Source organism: Epinephelus fuscoguttatus, linkage group LG10, assembly GCF_011397635.1.
Source record: "Epinephelus fuscoguttatus linkage group LG10, E.fuscoguttatus.final_Chr_v1".
Classification (NCBI taxonomy): domain Eukaryota; kingdom Metazoa; phylum Chordata; class Actinopteri; order Perciformes; family Serranidae; genus Epinephelus; species Epinephelus fuscoguttatus.
The window spans coordinates 14,261,302-14,280,633 of NC_064761.1; the positions used below are offsets into that span (position 1 = coordinate 14,261,302).

The 19,332-nt window shown below is 41.1% G+C and overlaps 1 protein-coding gene across 1 annotated transcript in view; it reads left to right on the forward strand.

Moving 5' to 3' along the window:
• The first annotated feature begins 10,340 nt into the window (after positions 1 to 10,340).
• LOC125895810 (glypican-1-like) overlaps positions 10,341 to 19,332 on the forward strand; it is a 51,929-nt gene continuing 42,937 nt past the window's right edge. The window contains exon 1 of the mRNA XM_049587938.1: positions 10,341 to 11,135. Coding sequence (XP_049443895.1) covers positions 10,985 to 11,135 — 151 coding nt within the window. The 5' untranslated portion in view covers positions 10,341 to 10,984. The remainder of the gene's footprint in view (positions 11,136 to 19,332) is intronic.

Consider the following 19,332-nt stretch of genomic DNA (forward strand, 5'->3'; position numbering starts at 1 on the left):
CCCAGCGTAATATCTTCAGTAATAAAGTGTTTTCAAATACATATTGTACATTGTCTTTTATATATTCTGTAACAGTCCCAATATAAGACGCAAGTAGGAGCCTGAACAGGACTAAAACAAGGTGAAAAAGAAAATGATTTGTAAATAATAATGATGATTTGATTGAAAAATATTTATGATAGAAAATAAAATATGACAGGAGTGCTCCTCTTTTTGCACATGGCTTCTCACAAAACAAGTATGCAGTATGGTAAATGCTGTAAGAGATGGTAGATGGTGTAAAGACGGGATGACTGCCAAGCTGCAGCCATGAAAACTGGTTGTTATATAGGGAGACATTGGCAGCATTTTCAGACATGATGGTGGCATCAACACCAGGTGGCTTTTTGGGACACAACTGTGGCATTTCTAGCCGCAACTGTGGCACCAAGACCAGTTGCTTTATAGTGAGACACTGGAGGCATTTCCAGCTGTGATTTCAAGCTCAAACTGGATGTTTTAAGCCCAAACAACATCTCTTCCTAATGATGACCATCAGTTAAGTTTTTTTATTCTTTTTTGTGCTAAACATAATCACACCTTTACGACAATATTGTTGAAAAATAAAGTTTTACCATATCTACTACATAATGACAAATGTTACTTATCCACAGTTTGCAGAAACATACAATGCTAATCTTTATTCTGAGGACTGGATTGCTGTAATTGTAGCTAAGCACTTCCATTGTTGTGGAATTGCTGCCTTTTAACTATATATACAATAAAGCCTTCATTTAGAGACATATTTGGCTGGTTTAGTGCGTTTTACAGCATTCACCATTTTTGGGTTGTTAAAATGGCTTTTGAACAGATAGCAGTCTGGTGCCATCAGAGCCCTACGTGTACATATATATGGGAACGCAGCTGCAGCTCTTTGGCCTCTGGCCCTTTGAGAGATTACTGTGATTGGATTGGCATGGTCAGGAAGTTGGCACAGATCGCTGGGTTGGCACAGGAAACTGCCAGGGGATGATGGGAAATAAAGACATCATTGAATGCAAATTGCCACAGAGAGGAAGACACAGAGAGAGAGCACGGTGGAGAAAGACTGTGAGAAGGTGGGGTGTTGCCATTACTCATCCTGATGTTGGCACGTTCCTGTCCCACCCATACACTCTGTTTCAGAGCAAGAATTTTGTTTTACGATATCTTTGAATGTCATATTTTGCTCCCTTTTTATTTATCGTTGTCAGTTTATCATTTGCTTTTTATTCATGAGAAAGGTATGTTGTCCTGGACGATGCAGTGTGCTGCTCTGATTAATTGCCTGGAAGCTTCTGATGTACTTCATCCCGAGACGGCACAGGGCCAGTATACTCTGCACATCCCTGAACATGCAGTAAGAACAGAGAGACAGAGAAGTCAGCAGCAAGCAGGATGAGAGGTGAACAAGGTGAAACTGGGATGAATCACAGTTCATGACAGAGAGAAGGAGTGAGAGGGGAGATTTGCAAGATGTTGTTTCAACAAGCTGGTGAGGTCGCTCTGCTGAATAATATCCTTCCTCTGTGCCAGCACTAATGAAATCAGACCTCTGATTATTTTAACCCTGTCCAAGGGTTATAATTGAGGTTTCTGCTATTTAAATCATATTTATGTTCCTATCCCTGCCAGTGTTTGCAGCCTTGGAAACACACATTATATCAGATTACTCACTGTGTACATGCTGCAGCTCCACATGGTTTTATAACAATTTTAGCTATAAAAACAGGACCAGAGGCTTTCTAGCTATGAGAGGCATGTTGGTGATCACCCAGGATTCACACCTGCCTGTCTAATTGGCACAAAAGTAATGATCTGAATTAATTATTAGGCCATGACACAACTGTAAAGGTCAACGTTTATTTGTAAATCTGATCATGTCGACAGGTCTACTTCTGAAGAACTGCAACCCAAGATGGAAGAACAAGCCCTTTTTCCTTTCAGCATTCATCCAGAAAAAGCTGAAGTGACAAACAATGGATCTTTAGCCCCTCTTATCCCTCAGGTGTTCAAATTTTCAGTTACTCTAACTGTGAATGTAACAAGTCTATTGTTTTCCAATGCTTTTGGGTGTAAAAAAGATCTTTGAATATCAATGACTGCAGATGGAATCTGTGTGGCGGTGGTGTGACACTCGACTAAATTTGGATTGGGTTTTGAGGACTCATTTAACCCTGAAAGCTGATCAACTTCACAGTGGTTGGCAGCCTCGTTATCCACAGTCTGTGCCAACACAGAGAAGCTCTGCTGGAGCAATCAGAGATTAAGTGTCTTGCTGATAGGCACTTTAACATCAGTTAGTTTCTGTGTGAAAGGACAGCTCTGAATCATCGAACTCACTTTAACACACCCATATCATCCCAATCATCCCTTCAAGGTTCTAAATCACTAATTGTGTCTGGTAAATCTGCACCTTGCCCTTTTTTCCCTTTGCCCCATGGGAGCAGCTGAAACAAGCTACATAAACTGTTTTTATTATTGCCTTTTTTTGTAAGTCAGCAAACAGTTTCCTCTTTACACATCCAGCATATACAAAGCAACATTAATTGAAGTTGTGTTTCTGTGTACTTGGTGAGTGGAAGTCCAGCATTCGCTTTCCTTTTAGCTCTGCTTTTGGTCTCCACCAAGTTCTGAGGCAAATATCTGTGTTTGTAGCTGCGAAGTGCTCCACTGTGTTCACAGGCTAGTCTGATCTAGTCTAACTTTGTCTGTTCAGTGTTTCGGTTCTGAGAATTTAGTATACAGTGGGTTTTCTGATGAAAATAGTTGCCTTATGCAATAAGCAAAAAGAGTGAACTAACACAGAAAAATTAAAACTGTGTTCTGAAAGACAAAATAAAACTGGAGAAAACTGGCTCATCACAATAAGTGTCCCTTTTCATATTGTAGTCACTTCAGCCACTTAAAAAAAAACAAAACTATAAATTATAGCCAGTTTAAGTATAGTAGACTTACCAACAACACTAACAGTTTATAGTCAATGGCACAGAACAGCCCAGCAGTGCTTTGAGCTGTATGCTAACAGCTTGCTAGCATGCTTCCCAATGACAATGCTACCATGTTGATGTTTAGCAGGTATAATTTTCACCATGTCCGCTGTCTTAGTTCAGTGTGTAAGCATGCTAATATTTATTAATTAGCACTAAACCATGGATGTGGATGTATAGAGAGAACTGGATACAGTGCTGGAGGCAGAGGCCCACTCATTCCCATGAAAACTACTCAGTGATGCACAAAGCCAAAAATGTTGAACTTATGCGGATGATAGACACTGCTTCTGCACTATGTGGCCTATAGAGCAGGCACACTCCAGACTTCAACCCACCAAGGTGGCTATTTCCAATTTAATGTTACACTAACTTGAAATGAGATAAAATGATGAATTTGCGTGGCTCTTCTAGACTTTCCAAATGTTATCTGACTGAATGGATCAAATTATTATAGTGAAATGGATCATTTTGCAGGGGCTGTAACACTCAAAAAATGTATCCATTGATTTACAAATGTCTTTTTCTAAATTTAAGTCTATAGGAAAAACAATTTTTGGGCCACATGGCATTACACATTCTCGGAACTCATCGGCTGTATTCTCTGTCTAACTTCCGGCAGACGGCGATACAGCCTCTGGAGGCAGACCCCCAGTTTTTTGGCATTCCGGTTTGAGGAGGCGAATTTCCGTTTCCGACTTCCGTTTATATATAAACAAATATGCTGAACCATTGCGATGGCTTCAGAGTTTGCAGTGATGCCAATTATGTTCCGCCTCGTTAGTTCACCGCACGGAACGTTTAACCTGGCAACAACTGCAGCCGGCTCAAACGTGATTGATCAATGTCACGCGGACTACAAACAGCCTAGCACCGGAAACCAGAGCTTTTCCACTCTTCTTCCGGAGGCAAGATCTCTGGGGTTTGCCTACAGACTCTACATTCACTGAATGGAGAGTCTGTATATAGAGACTAGGTATTACGTGACAGATGTAACTCCAGTGTGTGGTCTTTATGAAAATTGGCTTCAAAAACCGAAGCACCTCCTGGGAAGCTGCACTGAACGCAAAGTACAGCTGAGGATTATGGGAATGTCATTAGTTTTGCAGGCATTTAGTTGTAAAGCAAAGTATTGGACAAAGTCAATCTAGGACTTGATGAAAACGTAATGTGGAGAGTCAAGGAATTACCAAGTTATCATGATTTATTCTGAGGGTGACAAATGTGCAATCTATAAAAGCACAAAGCATCTGCTTGAAAATAAAAAAAAAAACATATCTGCTCTGGTTTTCTGAATTCAAGAGATAATATTCTTAATTTAGAAAAACAGGGCAAAGTTTTTTTTGTCTCTGTCTTTCCTCTCTGAAGTGAATGCAAAAGGTTGCACCTCCATTGAAATCCATTCAATAGCTGTAGACATTTCATTTAAAACCACAAATGTCTGTGTCATAGTGGTGCGACAGAGAAGAAGTCACTGGACTGCTAAAGTCTGAAGGATTTATCACACAAGTGGAAACATTAAATCACTTTGCTGCTTCGAATAATTTTGTTCAGTTCATTTCAAAGAGTTACTGAGTTCAGTTCTATTCTTAGCACAACAGTAAGTGAATGTATTACTGTTATACTTCTGCAATACTGCTGTCTTCAGGTCAGTACTATATTTGGTCTGTTGCTGTTTAGTACATTACAAAGCTAGCCTTTACAAGCACTGTTTAAAGGGTTGACAGCTCATCAGCCACATAATGTATTTACAACAGTTATGACATTATGACTGTTTCTATGTTTCTGTTGCTGTTACTGTAAACATATAGATGAGCTGTCAGTCACTTGTAAGTGAAGCTACAATGGTAAAAGCCACTGTTTTCTTTAGTGATGATGGTTATTCAGTATAGTCATTCCAGCTGGAAGATTCTGTGTTAAATATTTGTTACATGCAGCTGAGATATTTCAGTTTTGAACTGATCAATGTACAGCCACGTCACTGGCTTAGCATAGAGGTCCCACTCTTCTGTTCTCTCACTAACTGACTTTGGCCTTCAGCATTAAATTCACGCTGTTTTCAGGTTGAAGCAGGCTCATACTGACCTGGACGCCAGCCAGTCATTCACTCCCATGCCATTATGTCGGTGTTTATTGGCTACGGCTCAGAGATCTTATCTTAAATGACAGATAGTTTGGATCTAGTGTGGCAGGTAAGCTGTTAAAGTTTCATCATCTATGATTTATTGTTTGTAGGTGTGTGTGTACTTTATGTAAGGGGTGTTACTGTGTAGGTATGCTTTGTGATAGATGCATAAAGTGCATGTTGTGTCTCTAACAGTGTTTCTCTGATGTTTATTATCTCATGGTTTAGTCTTGCTACTGTAGATGCTACCAAGAATGACTGACATGTGAGTCAAGAGTGCCAATGATTTAAAATCTGCTGAGAAGGAAGTATCTGTCATTCTGACTTACAGGCTTGAAGGGAGACAGAAGAGAAAGATACTACACTAACGCACTACAGGTTGTAGCAGGCTATAAGCTGCCTTGTCTATTCATTATTTTTCTCCCTGACATCGTCATGCTCTGATGCATCTCAGAAATGCACTTGGAAATCCAGAGCCCTAAGATGTATCTGTATGATAATAAAAGACTAAGTATGTGTGTAGAGAGAAATAGCAAAGGATGGCGACCAGGGAATAGATTGTAAAAAGGTGAGTCTTAAAGTATTACAGCTTTATACTCTACAGTGTGTGGGCTTGGCTGAGGAAATACAAAATAGGGCAGGATGTTCAGATGAAAAGAAAACTGACAGAAAGCAAGACCAACATTAAGTTTAAAGGAATACTTCACCCTCCAAATGGTCAATGGTATATAAATTACTCACCCTGTGTTATGTTGAATTTGTGAAGAAAACTTTTCTTGCATACCTCCACAGTGAACAAGAACCCAAAAACTGAGAAATTTTTTAATGCATTGAAGTTATTGGGGTCCATGTTTAAAAACAGTAAAATGTATCCAGACACCCATTTACAACCTCACACACAATTCATGTAGTATAATCCAAGTCTCATTTATACAGCCGTATGCTCAGTACTTCCCAAACAGACAGCCCTTTCCAACAAGGAATTGGAATTAAAGTGAAACTTATCAATACTCACTTCAAAGCCAGACTCCATTGATGGAGTCAATAATTTTATCTTGCTGGACATAGGAGCTGCTGGTCTACCACTGCCTCGATCAGCTGGGTAGTGTGTATCATTAGCCCCTTTTACACTGCCAGATTTTCAGTGAATGTTGGGCCGTTTTGCCGGCAAGCTGCGAGCGTTTAGACACACAGAGCTGGATTGGCGAGTTGATCCAAGGTGCCCAGTTTTTCACAGCATAGGGGTAAACACATTGGCAGAACCTTTTTGGTTTGAAAAGAACAAGGTGCCCTTCCGCCACGGGAGGGGCTGGTGATGACTTGTGGGAGGAGCTGTTGATGACGCCGCATGTGCGACCCACTGGCGGAGGACTAACAGGAAACAGCTGATAGCAAGAATGAGCAGCTAGTAGCAAGAGGGAAACGCAAACCTGAAAGACACTGTAAAGATGAGCAACTGGGGAGACAAGGAATTGCACACCCTCCCTGCCCTCGCAAACAAAGAGGCCATTAACCATCAAATGACGGGGACAGTGAAGGACGGGCCAACTTATGAGAGAATCGCCAAAGGACTGACCAGTCACGGCTTCCCTCGGAGTCACTGTCAACGTCACATGCTGAGCATTTTTTTCCTTGCTCACACCCCCCATTACAACGATAAAAGCACATTCTGTATAAACAAAAGTAGGCAGGTGGCATTTCGCTGCATTCGCTGTCTGTTTGGAAAATATTAAGCATACCACTGGGTAAATGAGACTTGGATTTCATTGCATGAGTTGTGTGCGCGTTTGTAAATTGATGTTTTGATATAGCTTTGCTATTGTTAAGTGTCATTGCCTATGACTTGAATTTACCAAGAATTTTGTCTGTTTTGGATTCTTTGCTCACAAACGTGCAAGAAAAAAAAAGTTTTCTTCAAGAATTAAACGTAACATGGGGTGAGTAACTGATGTGTGGGGGGTGAAGTATTTATATTTTAAAAGAAATTAAGAACTTGGCTAAACTAATGAAACATATTCAGTCCGGTGGTTATTTTCAGATGTGTGTGTCTGGCCTGGCTTGACTAGCCCCATATTATGTTTTCAGCAAAGATCTCAGAGGTTCAACACATGATAGAGACTTAATTAGGAGGGAATGTTCTTGCTAGGTCTGAGTACAACAGGATTATAGTTTGCTATTTGTGCAAAGAAGACCAGTTACCTAACTGACAACATGTAGACATTGTTGGCTTAGCGGCCTGTGCCGACACTGAAATCCTGCCTAAACGTGGTGCCAGAAAGAAAGTTGAGACAACACTTGTGCTCGTCCACAGACAGTATCCACATTGTTGCATGAAATAACGACCTGAATATTTGTCTGATATCAGTTTAAACAAGTTCCCACTGGTGATTTAATGTGACACCTTCAATTTTTGTTGATATGGAGCTTATTTATTTTTTCTTCAAATTAATTTCGGATTATATTGGTGTTTTATTTTACATGGTGAACATAGTTTTAACAAAGATCAAAAAATCTGGCTGCTTCAATCAATTTCCAGAAAGGCAGTAATTGATATGTTACTCATCACTTTTCTCTGTGAACTGATATAAAACGTCTCTGCCTGAGGGCTGAAGTGGCTGATATGTGCCAACCTCTTCTAACACATTAATCCTAATGGCACTAAGCCAGCCAAGGCAATAAATCATTGGCTGGATTAACACTTGCCCTGACATTGCACTATGTAGGTGTGTATGGAGCTGAGAATGTGTGGGATTATGTGAAAGTGGAGCTCTAATTTCTCTTCTTTGAATGAGCTAGCCCATGAAGGTGTGTCCCTCGGCTGACCTGAAGGTGTGTCTGGACCTGTTGTTCTAAAATTAGACGTTCCAGCCAAAAACAAATGGTGTCTTTGACCTGGAATGTGTCCTCAAACAGCCAGCAAAGTGCTTGTTAGCTGGGGTAAACTCCATGATAACCAATTTTATTGTATAAGTTGTGGCATTTAATGTAAATTCAAGATATACAACTGTGCAAAAAAAGTGTTAGGGTAGTGTTAAAAAACGAAAGATCTGCGCTTCATGTTCAGGCTGCTGATGAGAACAAACCTGGCTTAACACCTTGTAGTGCGGTTTTCCTTTGTTAAGGACACTGATTAATGACCACCAGGTTCATACAGAGTGGTCACATGATAATTCCTGATTTAACGAGCTGATGAAAAACAACTGACTGCACCATAGGCCTTTTTTCATGTGTCATAATGGGGGAAGCACAAAAATAATAAAATCAATGATATTTTAATTCTTTGTAGCTACCTCTATTTCAGGATCCTGGCCAGCTGTGTCCTGACTATACCACAAGGGTTCTGCAGCTCTTGCCTAATTTATTTGCTTTATTTCATCTAATCAAGGTATGCTGACACCCTAACATTTTGGGGGTGGATTTTTCTAGCTTTATTTTCATGTCAACAGTAGTGAGATGACAAGAAATTAGGGAAGAAATAGATAGGACGCCACAGAGGGCAGGTATCAAAGCGGATCTTAACATTATACCCATTTGTGCTCTTTAAACCAGTGATGTTAATACTCTGCTGTAATGTCCTCCACTCCTCTGGCAAAACTGTAATGATCTGCTCCCCTTCAGCCAAAAGCATTATATGCAACACTGATTTTGGCTGATAGGGGTTGACATGCATTCCAGTCCCCTCCAAGGTGTTGGATGGGGTTGAGGTCAGGGCTCTGTGCAGACCTGTCTTTCACTCTAAAGTGGAAAAAAACCCCCACAAAGGAGCTTCCCCAAACTGTTGCCACAAAGTTGGAAGCACACTGTTGTCCATGTGATGCAACCTGTGTGTCAAAGTTTCTGTTGAGTAATATGAAAGAATAGACACAGAGGCCCAGAACACTGTGTCCTGCTAATGTACAACATGTATTATTATTAATTAACTCTGAGCCTGACCTGTGCAGCATTAACAGTACTCACACAGTGTTACCTTCACGCTCCTCTGCCACATCCAATTTAAAAGTAATTAGAGCGCATTTAAACCCTTTGTGGATTTAATTTCACCTGCAATTTGATTTAATTTCAGCTGCATTTCTGAGTCACGGCTGCCAGTGACCTTTCCCGGCCATCCTTTGGACCCAGCACTGCTGCCGGGGAGGATGTAGGATGTAGAAAGATTGGAGAGTGTCTGACAGCTCATCGGTCATGTCCACCAACCCTGCCAAACTGAGCCAGAGGAAGGCACTGAATCCCTACCAACCCGCTGACCTCCCTGCAAGGATACATAGAGTATCTCCGTGTGTGTGTGTGTGTGTGTGTGTGTGTGTGTGTGTGTGTGTGTGTGTGTGTGAGTCAAGTTTGTTTTCTTTCATTCTAATTACATATATTTACTTGCAGAAGAACATTTACCCTTGAACCTTAAATCCTGACCTCAATATCATTGTTTAAGCGCCTGTGGTGAAAGATTTGACTGATGTTCCATCACTGTGGTGGAGGAATAATGAAGTCAGGTCCCTTTAGCTTTTAAATTCCATCCCTGACGATCTGAGCCTTGCAGAAAGTAACATCATCTTAAAAACGCAACGTTTATTAATGTTACTCCAGCAGCACATTATCTGTTGTGTTTATTTCATGCATTTCATATTTCATTCTATAACATACTCTCAGCTTATATTGATTACTGATGTACCATGTAAAGCACTGCGTAAATGTGTTGTCTTTTTATTATAAATGACGGAAGATGTATTTTGAGTATCATAATATAAGAGAATAGACACACAACATGCTGTATTTTTTTTTTTTAAATTTAAATGTGTTTAATGGACACAAGTCATTAAAAAGGATTTTTTTTAAAATTTTCTGCTAAAATTTCTTGAATTTGCACATAAAGTTTGGGCTGAATACAAGTTTTTCATGCAAAGAATACCAAAGATATTTAGGAGTCAAAGCATGGACCCCCATATGATTTTAACTTTTCCCTTATTTGTGATTTATTATAATTTTAAGCCTTCATTTTGAGGATTGTGTGTAGGAATAATGAAACCACTGTGTGCACTGTCATTTTCAATTAATGAGAATAAATATTATACATTTTTAATGGGGAATCCCTGGAATATCACTCTTCTACACGCCCCTCGTTATATGAGGACCTACAGGTGGCGCTGTTTAGCCCACCTGGTCCTTGCAACAGTAGACACTCACTCTTATCCTCACACACACAAAGAGGGAGAGAAAGAGAGCATCAACACTCTGCTGCACACTCCCTCTAACACTCATTTCATTGTCCCAAAGCCTGGAAAGAGGGATTTACCGGATACTTCTTCTCCTCTCTGAAACCTCATTTAGAATAACGGATTTGCTCTTTTGTTGCCTTTAAACCGGCTGATTATCATAATCATGAACCGGTAGTCTGCGCGTGGATCTGCACCGGCTTTGACTGAGCGACACCTGCTCTCTCTCTCTCACACACATACACACACACTCTCCCCTTTCCTCTGTCTTTTGTCTCTGACATCTCTGCAGCCCACAGCCAGCAGCGCTGAGGAGGAGGAAGAGGAGAAGGAGGAGGAGGAGCGGGGTGTACCTGACACCTACAGCCGCGCGTCGCAGCTCCATTCTCCCGCAGAAACACCCAGGACTCGCCCGCCGCGGGTGCCTCCGTCTCTGGCGCGTTACTTCACGGGAGCTCTGTGCAGTTTGACGGGGGGAAACACTGCTTCTGCTGACACGCAGAAAACTCCTGAAAATCAAAAGACAGCAACAAAAAACTGAAGACAGGGATCTTCCAAGAACTCTTGCTTGATTCACTCGGATCAGAAATCTTTAGGATTTTCTGACAGACTGTGAGAGGAAAAAGAGGACTACACTTAAGAAGATGCGTCTCCCGGTGCTTCTCTGTGTGTTGGCGTGTCTCTCTGCAGCACCGGGCCCGGTGGCCGGGGCGGACAGGAGCTGCACCGACCTGCGGCAGTTCTACACCGGCAAAGGGTTCACTCTGGTAGGGGTGCCTCAGACTGAGATCTCCGGTGAGTTTTGGGAGAAATTTTACAGAAAAAAAAGCACTTCACAGCACTTACTGAGTCAGTTTTCTATAGTAGCTATAATTAAAAACATAGAAAGCTGCTTTGCTCAAATATATCCTAACAGGATGGGGTTTTCAATAGTGTGTTTTCTCACCTTATTCTAATATTTTCTTACCTCCTATGGCAACAGGGACTTACAGTGTGTCTGTAGTATTTCTGTTTCAATATTCCTAGAAATTGCATGATGCTTCTAGGTATTAGGCTATTTGTCTCATAAGGATGACATGCTTTGTAAATAAACCTGCTCCTGAAGCTTGTTCAGCCCACTTGTTAACTTGTTTTATTGTTCCAAAAGGCAAGTGTGCTTGCATTAGTCTACATCTCAGTTTAAGGATGTTATTGTGATATTCTCCAGCCTCTTTGCACACTCTTATTACTGAGCAATGCACCCATCCTGACTGAGGTGTTTCCCAGTCTATAGACTCTTCCTGCACATCTCTATTACAGCCCTTTCTGGGGCATTTTCATTGTCTGCTGAAGGCAGAATTGCAGGTGGGTGTCAGCTATGTGTCTTATGGAGCTATTATTGTCTGTGCGGGGCATTTATGGTTGTTTGCTGATGTTGGTGCTGCAGATGTAAACAGCTTTTAACAAAAACTACAGAGGAGAGAATAGATTTGCTTTCTGCTCGTGGCTGCTGTAACTCCATGTTGCATAGCAGTAGTGTGTTCTGGGGCATTTTTCATTGTCTGCTCTGCTCTGGACTGCAGGTGTGGTGTGTGTGTGTGTATGTGTGTGTGGGTGTGTGTGTGTGTGGGACTCAATAGATGCTGAAATGGCCTGTTTTGCCATTTGCATAAACTAATAATTTAGGCAAGCCCGGGGCAATATCGAATAACAAGTGCAGCCCAGCAGGCTTGCAGCACAACCTGCTGTAACAAAAGTTGGAGAGAGTAAGATTTGGGATATGATTCTGTCCTTTTGTTTTATCCTGGTACCCTCTCTTGTCAGTCAGCCAGCCATCCAACCATTCAAGCAATCATGCATTTAATCAATCAGTCAATTACCCAGCCAGTCAATTAATCAATCAGCTTGACACTCAGTCAGTCAGCCAGTCAGTCAGAACAGACATCCCACATCAAAGTCTGTGTATCTCGTCTCTCTGGTCAACCACCCTTCACACATACTGATTAAACTGTCCTGGCCTTGAGGAAAGCGCAATATGGGAATTGTGGAAATTGAGTTGTTTTCGCCTTTAAGGCAATCATCCGACTCTCTGTCTCTTCCAGTATTTCACCTAAAGATGTAGTGGAGGAGGAGATGAGAAGAGAGAGGGGAGATTGAGGTGTGTGTATGTGTTCAGCGTGTATGATCTGAAGGTCATTTCATGTTGTGTCAATGAAAATAGTCTTGTATGGGCGGGTGGGTTATTAATATTGGATGTGTGCGTGGGTGTGTGGGTGAAATAGAGACCAACAAACAACACAGGAGTGAACCAAAGAAAGGTGGAGACAGAAACAGACAGAAAAAAGAGAGACAGACAGTGAGGTGGGTTGACAGAGACAGAGCAAGTGAGTCACTCAAGGTCTCTGTTAGACCCGACACGACTCTCTCCCTCCCTTTCCATTAAAAACTCATCTTTTATTGACAGATGAAAAACACAATGCTTCAGTCACTTGGACCTTGATCTGCTCTAGTTATTTGAGCAAGAGTTCTTCCTTTCCAGACCCCATTAATACTGACAACCAGATAGGAACAGAAAGATGGCGACCGGCAGCAGAATTCCCCAGAACAGGGGCTCTTCAATCTTTCTCATCTCAGAAACACAAGGTTGGTAAATTTAGCTTTTCCGCTCAGGGAGCAGCAGACTCCCCTGCACTCCTGTGTCAGTGTCACTCTGGAGGGTGTTAGTGTTGCCCAGGCTGAGGGTTCCTCATCTAAACTCTATTTTGGTGCAGCCGGCTGAGGTGGTCGTGTTTACACCTGGAAAGACCTAAGTGAAGCTGATTCATTCATTTGGTTGCCTTTTTTGCACCTTTATGGCCATTAGGAGGAATAATAACTGTTATTATTTTTGCAAGCATGTATGCATACAAATAAGTAATCAAAAGTACTACCTTCTGTTTACAACTTTTTAAACATAGATCTTTTCGTTGACAGCCTTATTTCCTTTCTGTCACTGTCTCTAAAGGTTCAAACTGACCTGATTCTAAAAACATTGAGGTTTGATGCCTCTGTTGCCTGTCAGAACTTATAAAAGGTCTTATAAAACTGACCGACAGAGCTGGATGAATTTATGAAGATTTTATCATAAGTGCTCTGTCGTAGGCAACTGGACTTGCTTGCAGTTGCCTACGACATAGCATTTATGATAACCATGACCTGGATGACTGAGAATCTTCACTGACACGAAGATTTTAAGGATAAGGCACTTTCTGTCTCTCTTTTAATAAAACAGCTTAGTTTAATTAAAAAATCATCATTAAACTAATTTGATTTTCTTTTATGTGTATGGCTGTGTGAATTAGTCTCGCCTGTATTGATGCTGATAGACAGCTCTCCTGGGGGGCAGGGGGCTTACCTCATTATAAAGATATTAGAAAGTTGTATATTAAGATTAACATGTTTTACGACAGGGAAATTAGAGTCAAACCAGCAAAACATCCTCATCAGAAACACAAATAGTTGAATGAAGGGTCTAGTGTGTAGGAATTAGGCAGCTGGGAGAAATTTCCCTCTAGGGTTTTCTACCAGAAAGAGTTCTCCTGGTTAAGGCTGAGTTTGGTGACGTTTGGGAGCTTGGTTTGGGTTAAAATGAATAGATTTCTGTCAGAAAGGGCTTTCTTGGAGAAAGCCCACAAGGAAAACTTCTCTTGTGTGCAGAAATGAATGGCATCTAGCAGTGAGGTTGCAGAACTGAAACTTGTGCCATGTGCCAAGCATTTATGTGAGAACTACAGTGGCTAATGTATAAACACGGAACCGTGAAAGGTCCTATCTGTAGTGTATTATGTAATGATTTAGGACAAGACCCAGCTGCTGCCAGTCACCATTAGTTTTTGCTAAGCCTGATCTTTCAGAGTTTTCTGACACCACTGGTTGACAAATCCCTTAATAATTATCACGATAGTCCTTCTGGTTAGGAACGGCTAGTGTCTGGAATTTTCTGATTCCAGTACCTGCATTTCAGCACCAAAACAAAACAAAACCTCTTTCACTGCCGTACTTTGAGAAAAATAATGATGTCTACAAAATCCTTTTATAAATTCAAAAAAGGCAAAAGTCAGTGCGTTAGAAGACAATGTTGAAAGACTAAGCATTCGATCTTTAGTTTTGATTTTCTGCCGCAGACACATTTTGTCAAACAGTATTGAGCTTTCAGACATAGTCATTTACTCTCTATTAGTACTTCTGAGGTCTGACAGACATCTATGACACAGTCTTTCAAACAATCCCATGAATAAGTGATACAGTGTCAGCACAAAAGTGCATTTAAAATGAGTAAAAACTACAAAATTGTACGCAGGAATGTTGTTGTTGTGAGTACATTTTTTACTCATTTAAACACTTTAAACACTTTCTACTGTAGTCAAACATCATTAACATGCAATTAGCTGTTGCATGGAGAAAAGAAAGCAAAATTGTCCATTTGTCTCTCCTGTTTTTCCAAACCAACACAGAAGATTGACTTAAAAATATGTGTGCAAATTCAAAAAGTAAGTGTATGATATGAATATATAGTACAGCAAATATGCAAGGGGAAGAATGGTAACACAATATGATGCCAGGTGTTTATCAGATTTAGAGGATATAAAATACATGTTGTCCGGTGTAAACAGTGTGTGAGATCTGTATTTACCAGTGTATATGATAAATATCAAAATTCTTAAGTAAACAGTGTGTAATTTGATAAGCATATGCTCTTAATTCCTGCAGAGTTTAAAAAAAGCCCCCGTTCTTCTCACACCTATTGTCCTATAGGTTTAAACCCATGTGAATGGAAGTTGTCTTTCCTGCTGTCTGCCTGTCTGTCTTTGTGCCTGCGAGCATTTTTAACTCACTCACATTGTACCTGGTCAATAGTTAAAGAACTAGCTCGTCCTATAGTGTGTGTGTGTGTGTGTGTGTGTGTGTGTGTGTGTGTGTGTGAGAGAGTGAGTGAATGTGTGTTTAAAACTCAGTGAAAGCCAACACCTTCTCCAGGGAAGACACTTAGTTTCATTCACACATGCATTGTCCATGCAGAGCAGCACACACCCATGTGATCGTGTGACACCCAGAAACAGAGAGGGACTATATATCGTGCACGCTTCATATTCTGTATCGGAAGGTATTGAGTTTTGACACCCGTGTGTGTTATGTAGCCTACATATTGAGTATTTGTCACGTTGTTGACTGTTTGAAAGAACATGGAGGAGATGCAGGGAGGTTTAACATGATACACTGTGTTTTTAGGTTGGGTTACCTTTAGATTATGATACATGACAGGTTTGGTTACCAGTCAATAACTCCTTAACAATGCTGAGTCAACGACGGAGCCTCCATTCATTTACATTTTTACAGTGTCAGTGCACTTTCTTTTGTTAACTGTCCCTGGGGCTGAAGAATGATTCGATATTATCATTCATTTGTCAAGTTTCCATTCAAATTTCCAGAAAACTTGCAACAGAAAATGTACATTTCCTATGAATGCAGAATGTTGAGTTCAAGTGCTCAGACAGTTTCACACAAGTGAGAAACTGTGAGGTCAAAACCAGTCTGTGCTTTAATCAAATGTTGCTTTGTCTAACAGCACCTGTTAAGTTTAAGTTACAGTAATGCAACACTACAAAGCAACAGAAAAATATCTGTGTGACTTTAAACCAGCATCAATATTTTACCTGCTGCAACATCTGGCGATGTCTGCTCATATCTGTCCACAGTGTCCGGGTGTGTGCGAGTGTTGACGTATGTGTGTGTGAGAGAGGAAATTGATACTGTCCGTCATCTGTCACACATCACATGCTCACTCAGGCGCTCACAGCACACGCCACCATGTGGAACGCCGAATACCCAGTCCACACACACATACACACATACACAATTTTCTTTATACTCTTCTGTAAGTTTTGCACCCGTCCCTCTCCCTTTCCCTTGTTGTCTGTCTATTTCCTGCTTCCATCTCTGCATTGTTTTTCTAGACAGGCTCAGATCCAGGGGTGGAGGGTTGCCTGAGTTTGTCTGAGTAAGATAGTGAGGGGGGTTTGCAAGATCTGTTAAAAGCAGAGCTGTGAATCTTTCATGATGTCTGATGCAGCGACATGAGAGAGACAGAGTTAGAAGTGAGTAGGAAGAGAGAGGAGAGGATGTGAGGAGAGGAGATCAGAAGGAAGAAGGGAGGAGGGTCTGTCCTGTCATCTCTCCTTCATTGACATGGGCTGGATGTTGCTACCACTGGTTTGGTACTGATCCTAGCTCCTGTAGGCCCTACTCCCTATTTGATCATTTTCAGATGCTATTTATTGAATACTTAAAAATGTAGAGTTGTGCAGGCAACAGGAAACAGTGTGGTAGAATTGACCATTTTCTGATTAACCTCCCTACTTAACAGCAATTTTCCAGTCAAAGTTTAATATGTGTCAAGCTTTGGATTTATAAGCATGCTGAAGTGGCATGCAGTGGGCTGGTCAGAGCAACACTGAAAGTGTTTTTAGCCTTTTCTGAACCAAAAACAACAAGAGCAAATGCGTAAACAAACTGATTAAGTGTGTTTATCTGTCCTAATGTAAGTTCCAAATATTAGCTTGCCCATCTCTTACAGTGGTAACCAAGCCAAAGATGCTCAATAGCAAAAGATGAAGCATTACAAGCTGCGCTAATGGTATGAACACACTTCCTGTCTCCTAAATAGGCGTGGCCTGGGTCCCAGGAATTGCATTTTGAAGTCAGTTTTTGTTTCGAAACAGTGGAAGTACGTATGTAACATGATGCCATGTGGCTTGGATATACTTCTTCCTGTAGACCCTTTTACTGTTATTAAACAGTATAAGGTTTTTTGGTGGGCGCAGTTTAGCTGGAGGCAAAACAATTCTCTACAGACATTAGTTAACGCAAGCTAGCAAGTTCTGTTGGCTTGTTTTAGACAATGGAGGAAGATGATACTGGTGTTTTCTGAAATATTCATTCCGATTGTCGGAGTGCACTCTGGCACAAACTGGACCGTTGGTAAATTCGGAGCGCTGTCTTAATGTACCATTCGGTTATCCAGAGCACCACAATCTCAGAGTGGCAAAGTGAACTCTGGGCACTCTGTCTGGGGAGACGGAGCAGCAGAGTGCAGAGCAGAGTGAATGTGTGATACCTTAACCATTCTTTAGTTCATGTAGAAATATAAAACTCTGTTCTTCGACCAACAGGGCTTTCATGATAGTGTAAAGCATCAAACTGAATTTATGAAAAACACCATGTCAGGTCACTCACTCTCCAGGACCACGAGTGTGAGAAAGTAAACGCTGACCAATGGGACCAGACCGGCTAGTCCGTATGCTCTCGCTCAGTGGATAGAGGATGTGACAGGATTGCTGAAGGTGGGATGGCTGGCTTTGTGGTTGATTACTATGCCAATCTTACAAAGGAGGATGACAGTTCAACAGTTTCCTCCATTTTGTTTTGCTATCGAAGCTAATGTTAACTAATGTGCTAAAAGTTAGTGTTTTGGAGAAATCCAATATTCCTTTTAATACCTCTCTAAATTCTGATTATTTGGACATGATAACCCTCAGTACACACGACGTTATGGTATGATATGTGATAAAATGTATGTTTTGAGCCATGACTCCTTCTATTCTGGCTTCCAATAACATAACAAGACTCCTATGTAGCCTACGGCCTTGTGGTGGCGAGTTGTGTTTTGCCTCCAGCTAACAAACTGACATCATTGTGATATTGGCTCTAAAAGGGTCTATAGACTTACATTGTGCTGTATCTAATTCTCTTTATATATCCATGGCATGGATATATTTAAAGTGTTAAATGGTGTGTAGATGGATGAAAAATTAATTCGAAACAATACAACACTATGAGGGCGGCACGGTGGTGTGGTGGTTAGCACTCTCGCCTCACAGCAAGAGGGTTGCCGGTTTGATCCCGGGCGTGGAAGCCCTTCTGTGTGGAGTTTGCATGTTCTCCCCGTGTCAGCGTGGGTTCTCTCCGGGCACTTCAGCTTCCTCCCACAGTCCAAAGACATGCAGATTGAGGACTAGGTTAATTGGTGACTCTGTCCATAGGTGTGAATGTGAGCGTGAATGGTTGTTTGTCTCTATGTGTCAGCCCTGCGATAGTCTGGCGACCTGTCCAGGGTGTACCCTGCCTCTCGCCCGATGTAGCTGGGATAGGCTCCAGCCCCCCCGCGACCCTCAAGAGGATGAAGCGGTTAGAAGATGAAGAACAACACTATGAACAGTACAAATTTGTTTGTTTGGTTTGGTCTTTATTTTGCCACAAAAATATGTCTATAGTTGCTAAATCTTGCAAGAGGACTCAATAGCTGAACACTGAATACAGGATGCTTTTATTTTTTGCCTGTAGCTTTGGTCTTTAGTCTATTAGTACAATACCATGTATGTTGCCATGAAGGGTGTATTCAAGACCTCTTATAAGGTTCAGCTAACATTAGCTTATTCAGCTTGCTTCCTAGGGCTGTTGAGGTTGACAGTTTTCATTTTAGATGTCAAAATCAAACGTTGCTGCCTAGAAATGCTGTTGTTTACCTCCTTCTGAAACCAAGGACCAGTTGTTTAAAAGTGATATTTTCCGACTTTTCTTTGTAAATTGCATATATGGCGTGCAAAAACAGAAAGCTTTACAATGGTAACTAAGGGTGGTTGGCCAATTAGCATAGATATCTTTCATGAAACGCCAGTAAACTTGCAAAAGAAAAAGAACTTTCATAGCAAGAATCCTTTTTTATAGTCATGGGTCTTGTTGATATATGTAATGCAGCCACATTTATAATGCACATTTGCATTCCACATATGAACCCATAGCTATTATCTAGACTGACTGTGGGTAAAAGCCTAATACATTAAATTCCTCCATTGCCAATTTATTAACAAGTAAAAGTGATGAATGCAAGGGTCAGAGTTATACAGCCTTCCTGCACCCCTATGACGATCACGTACACTAGGAGTGGTAGGTGGGGGAAAAAAGAAGCAAAAGCACA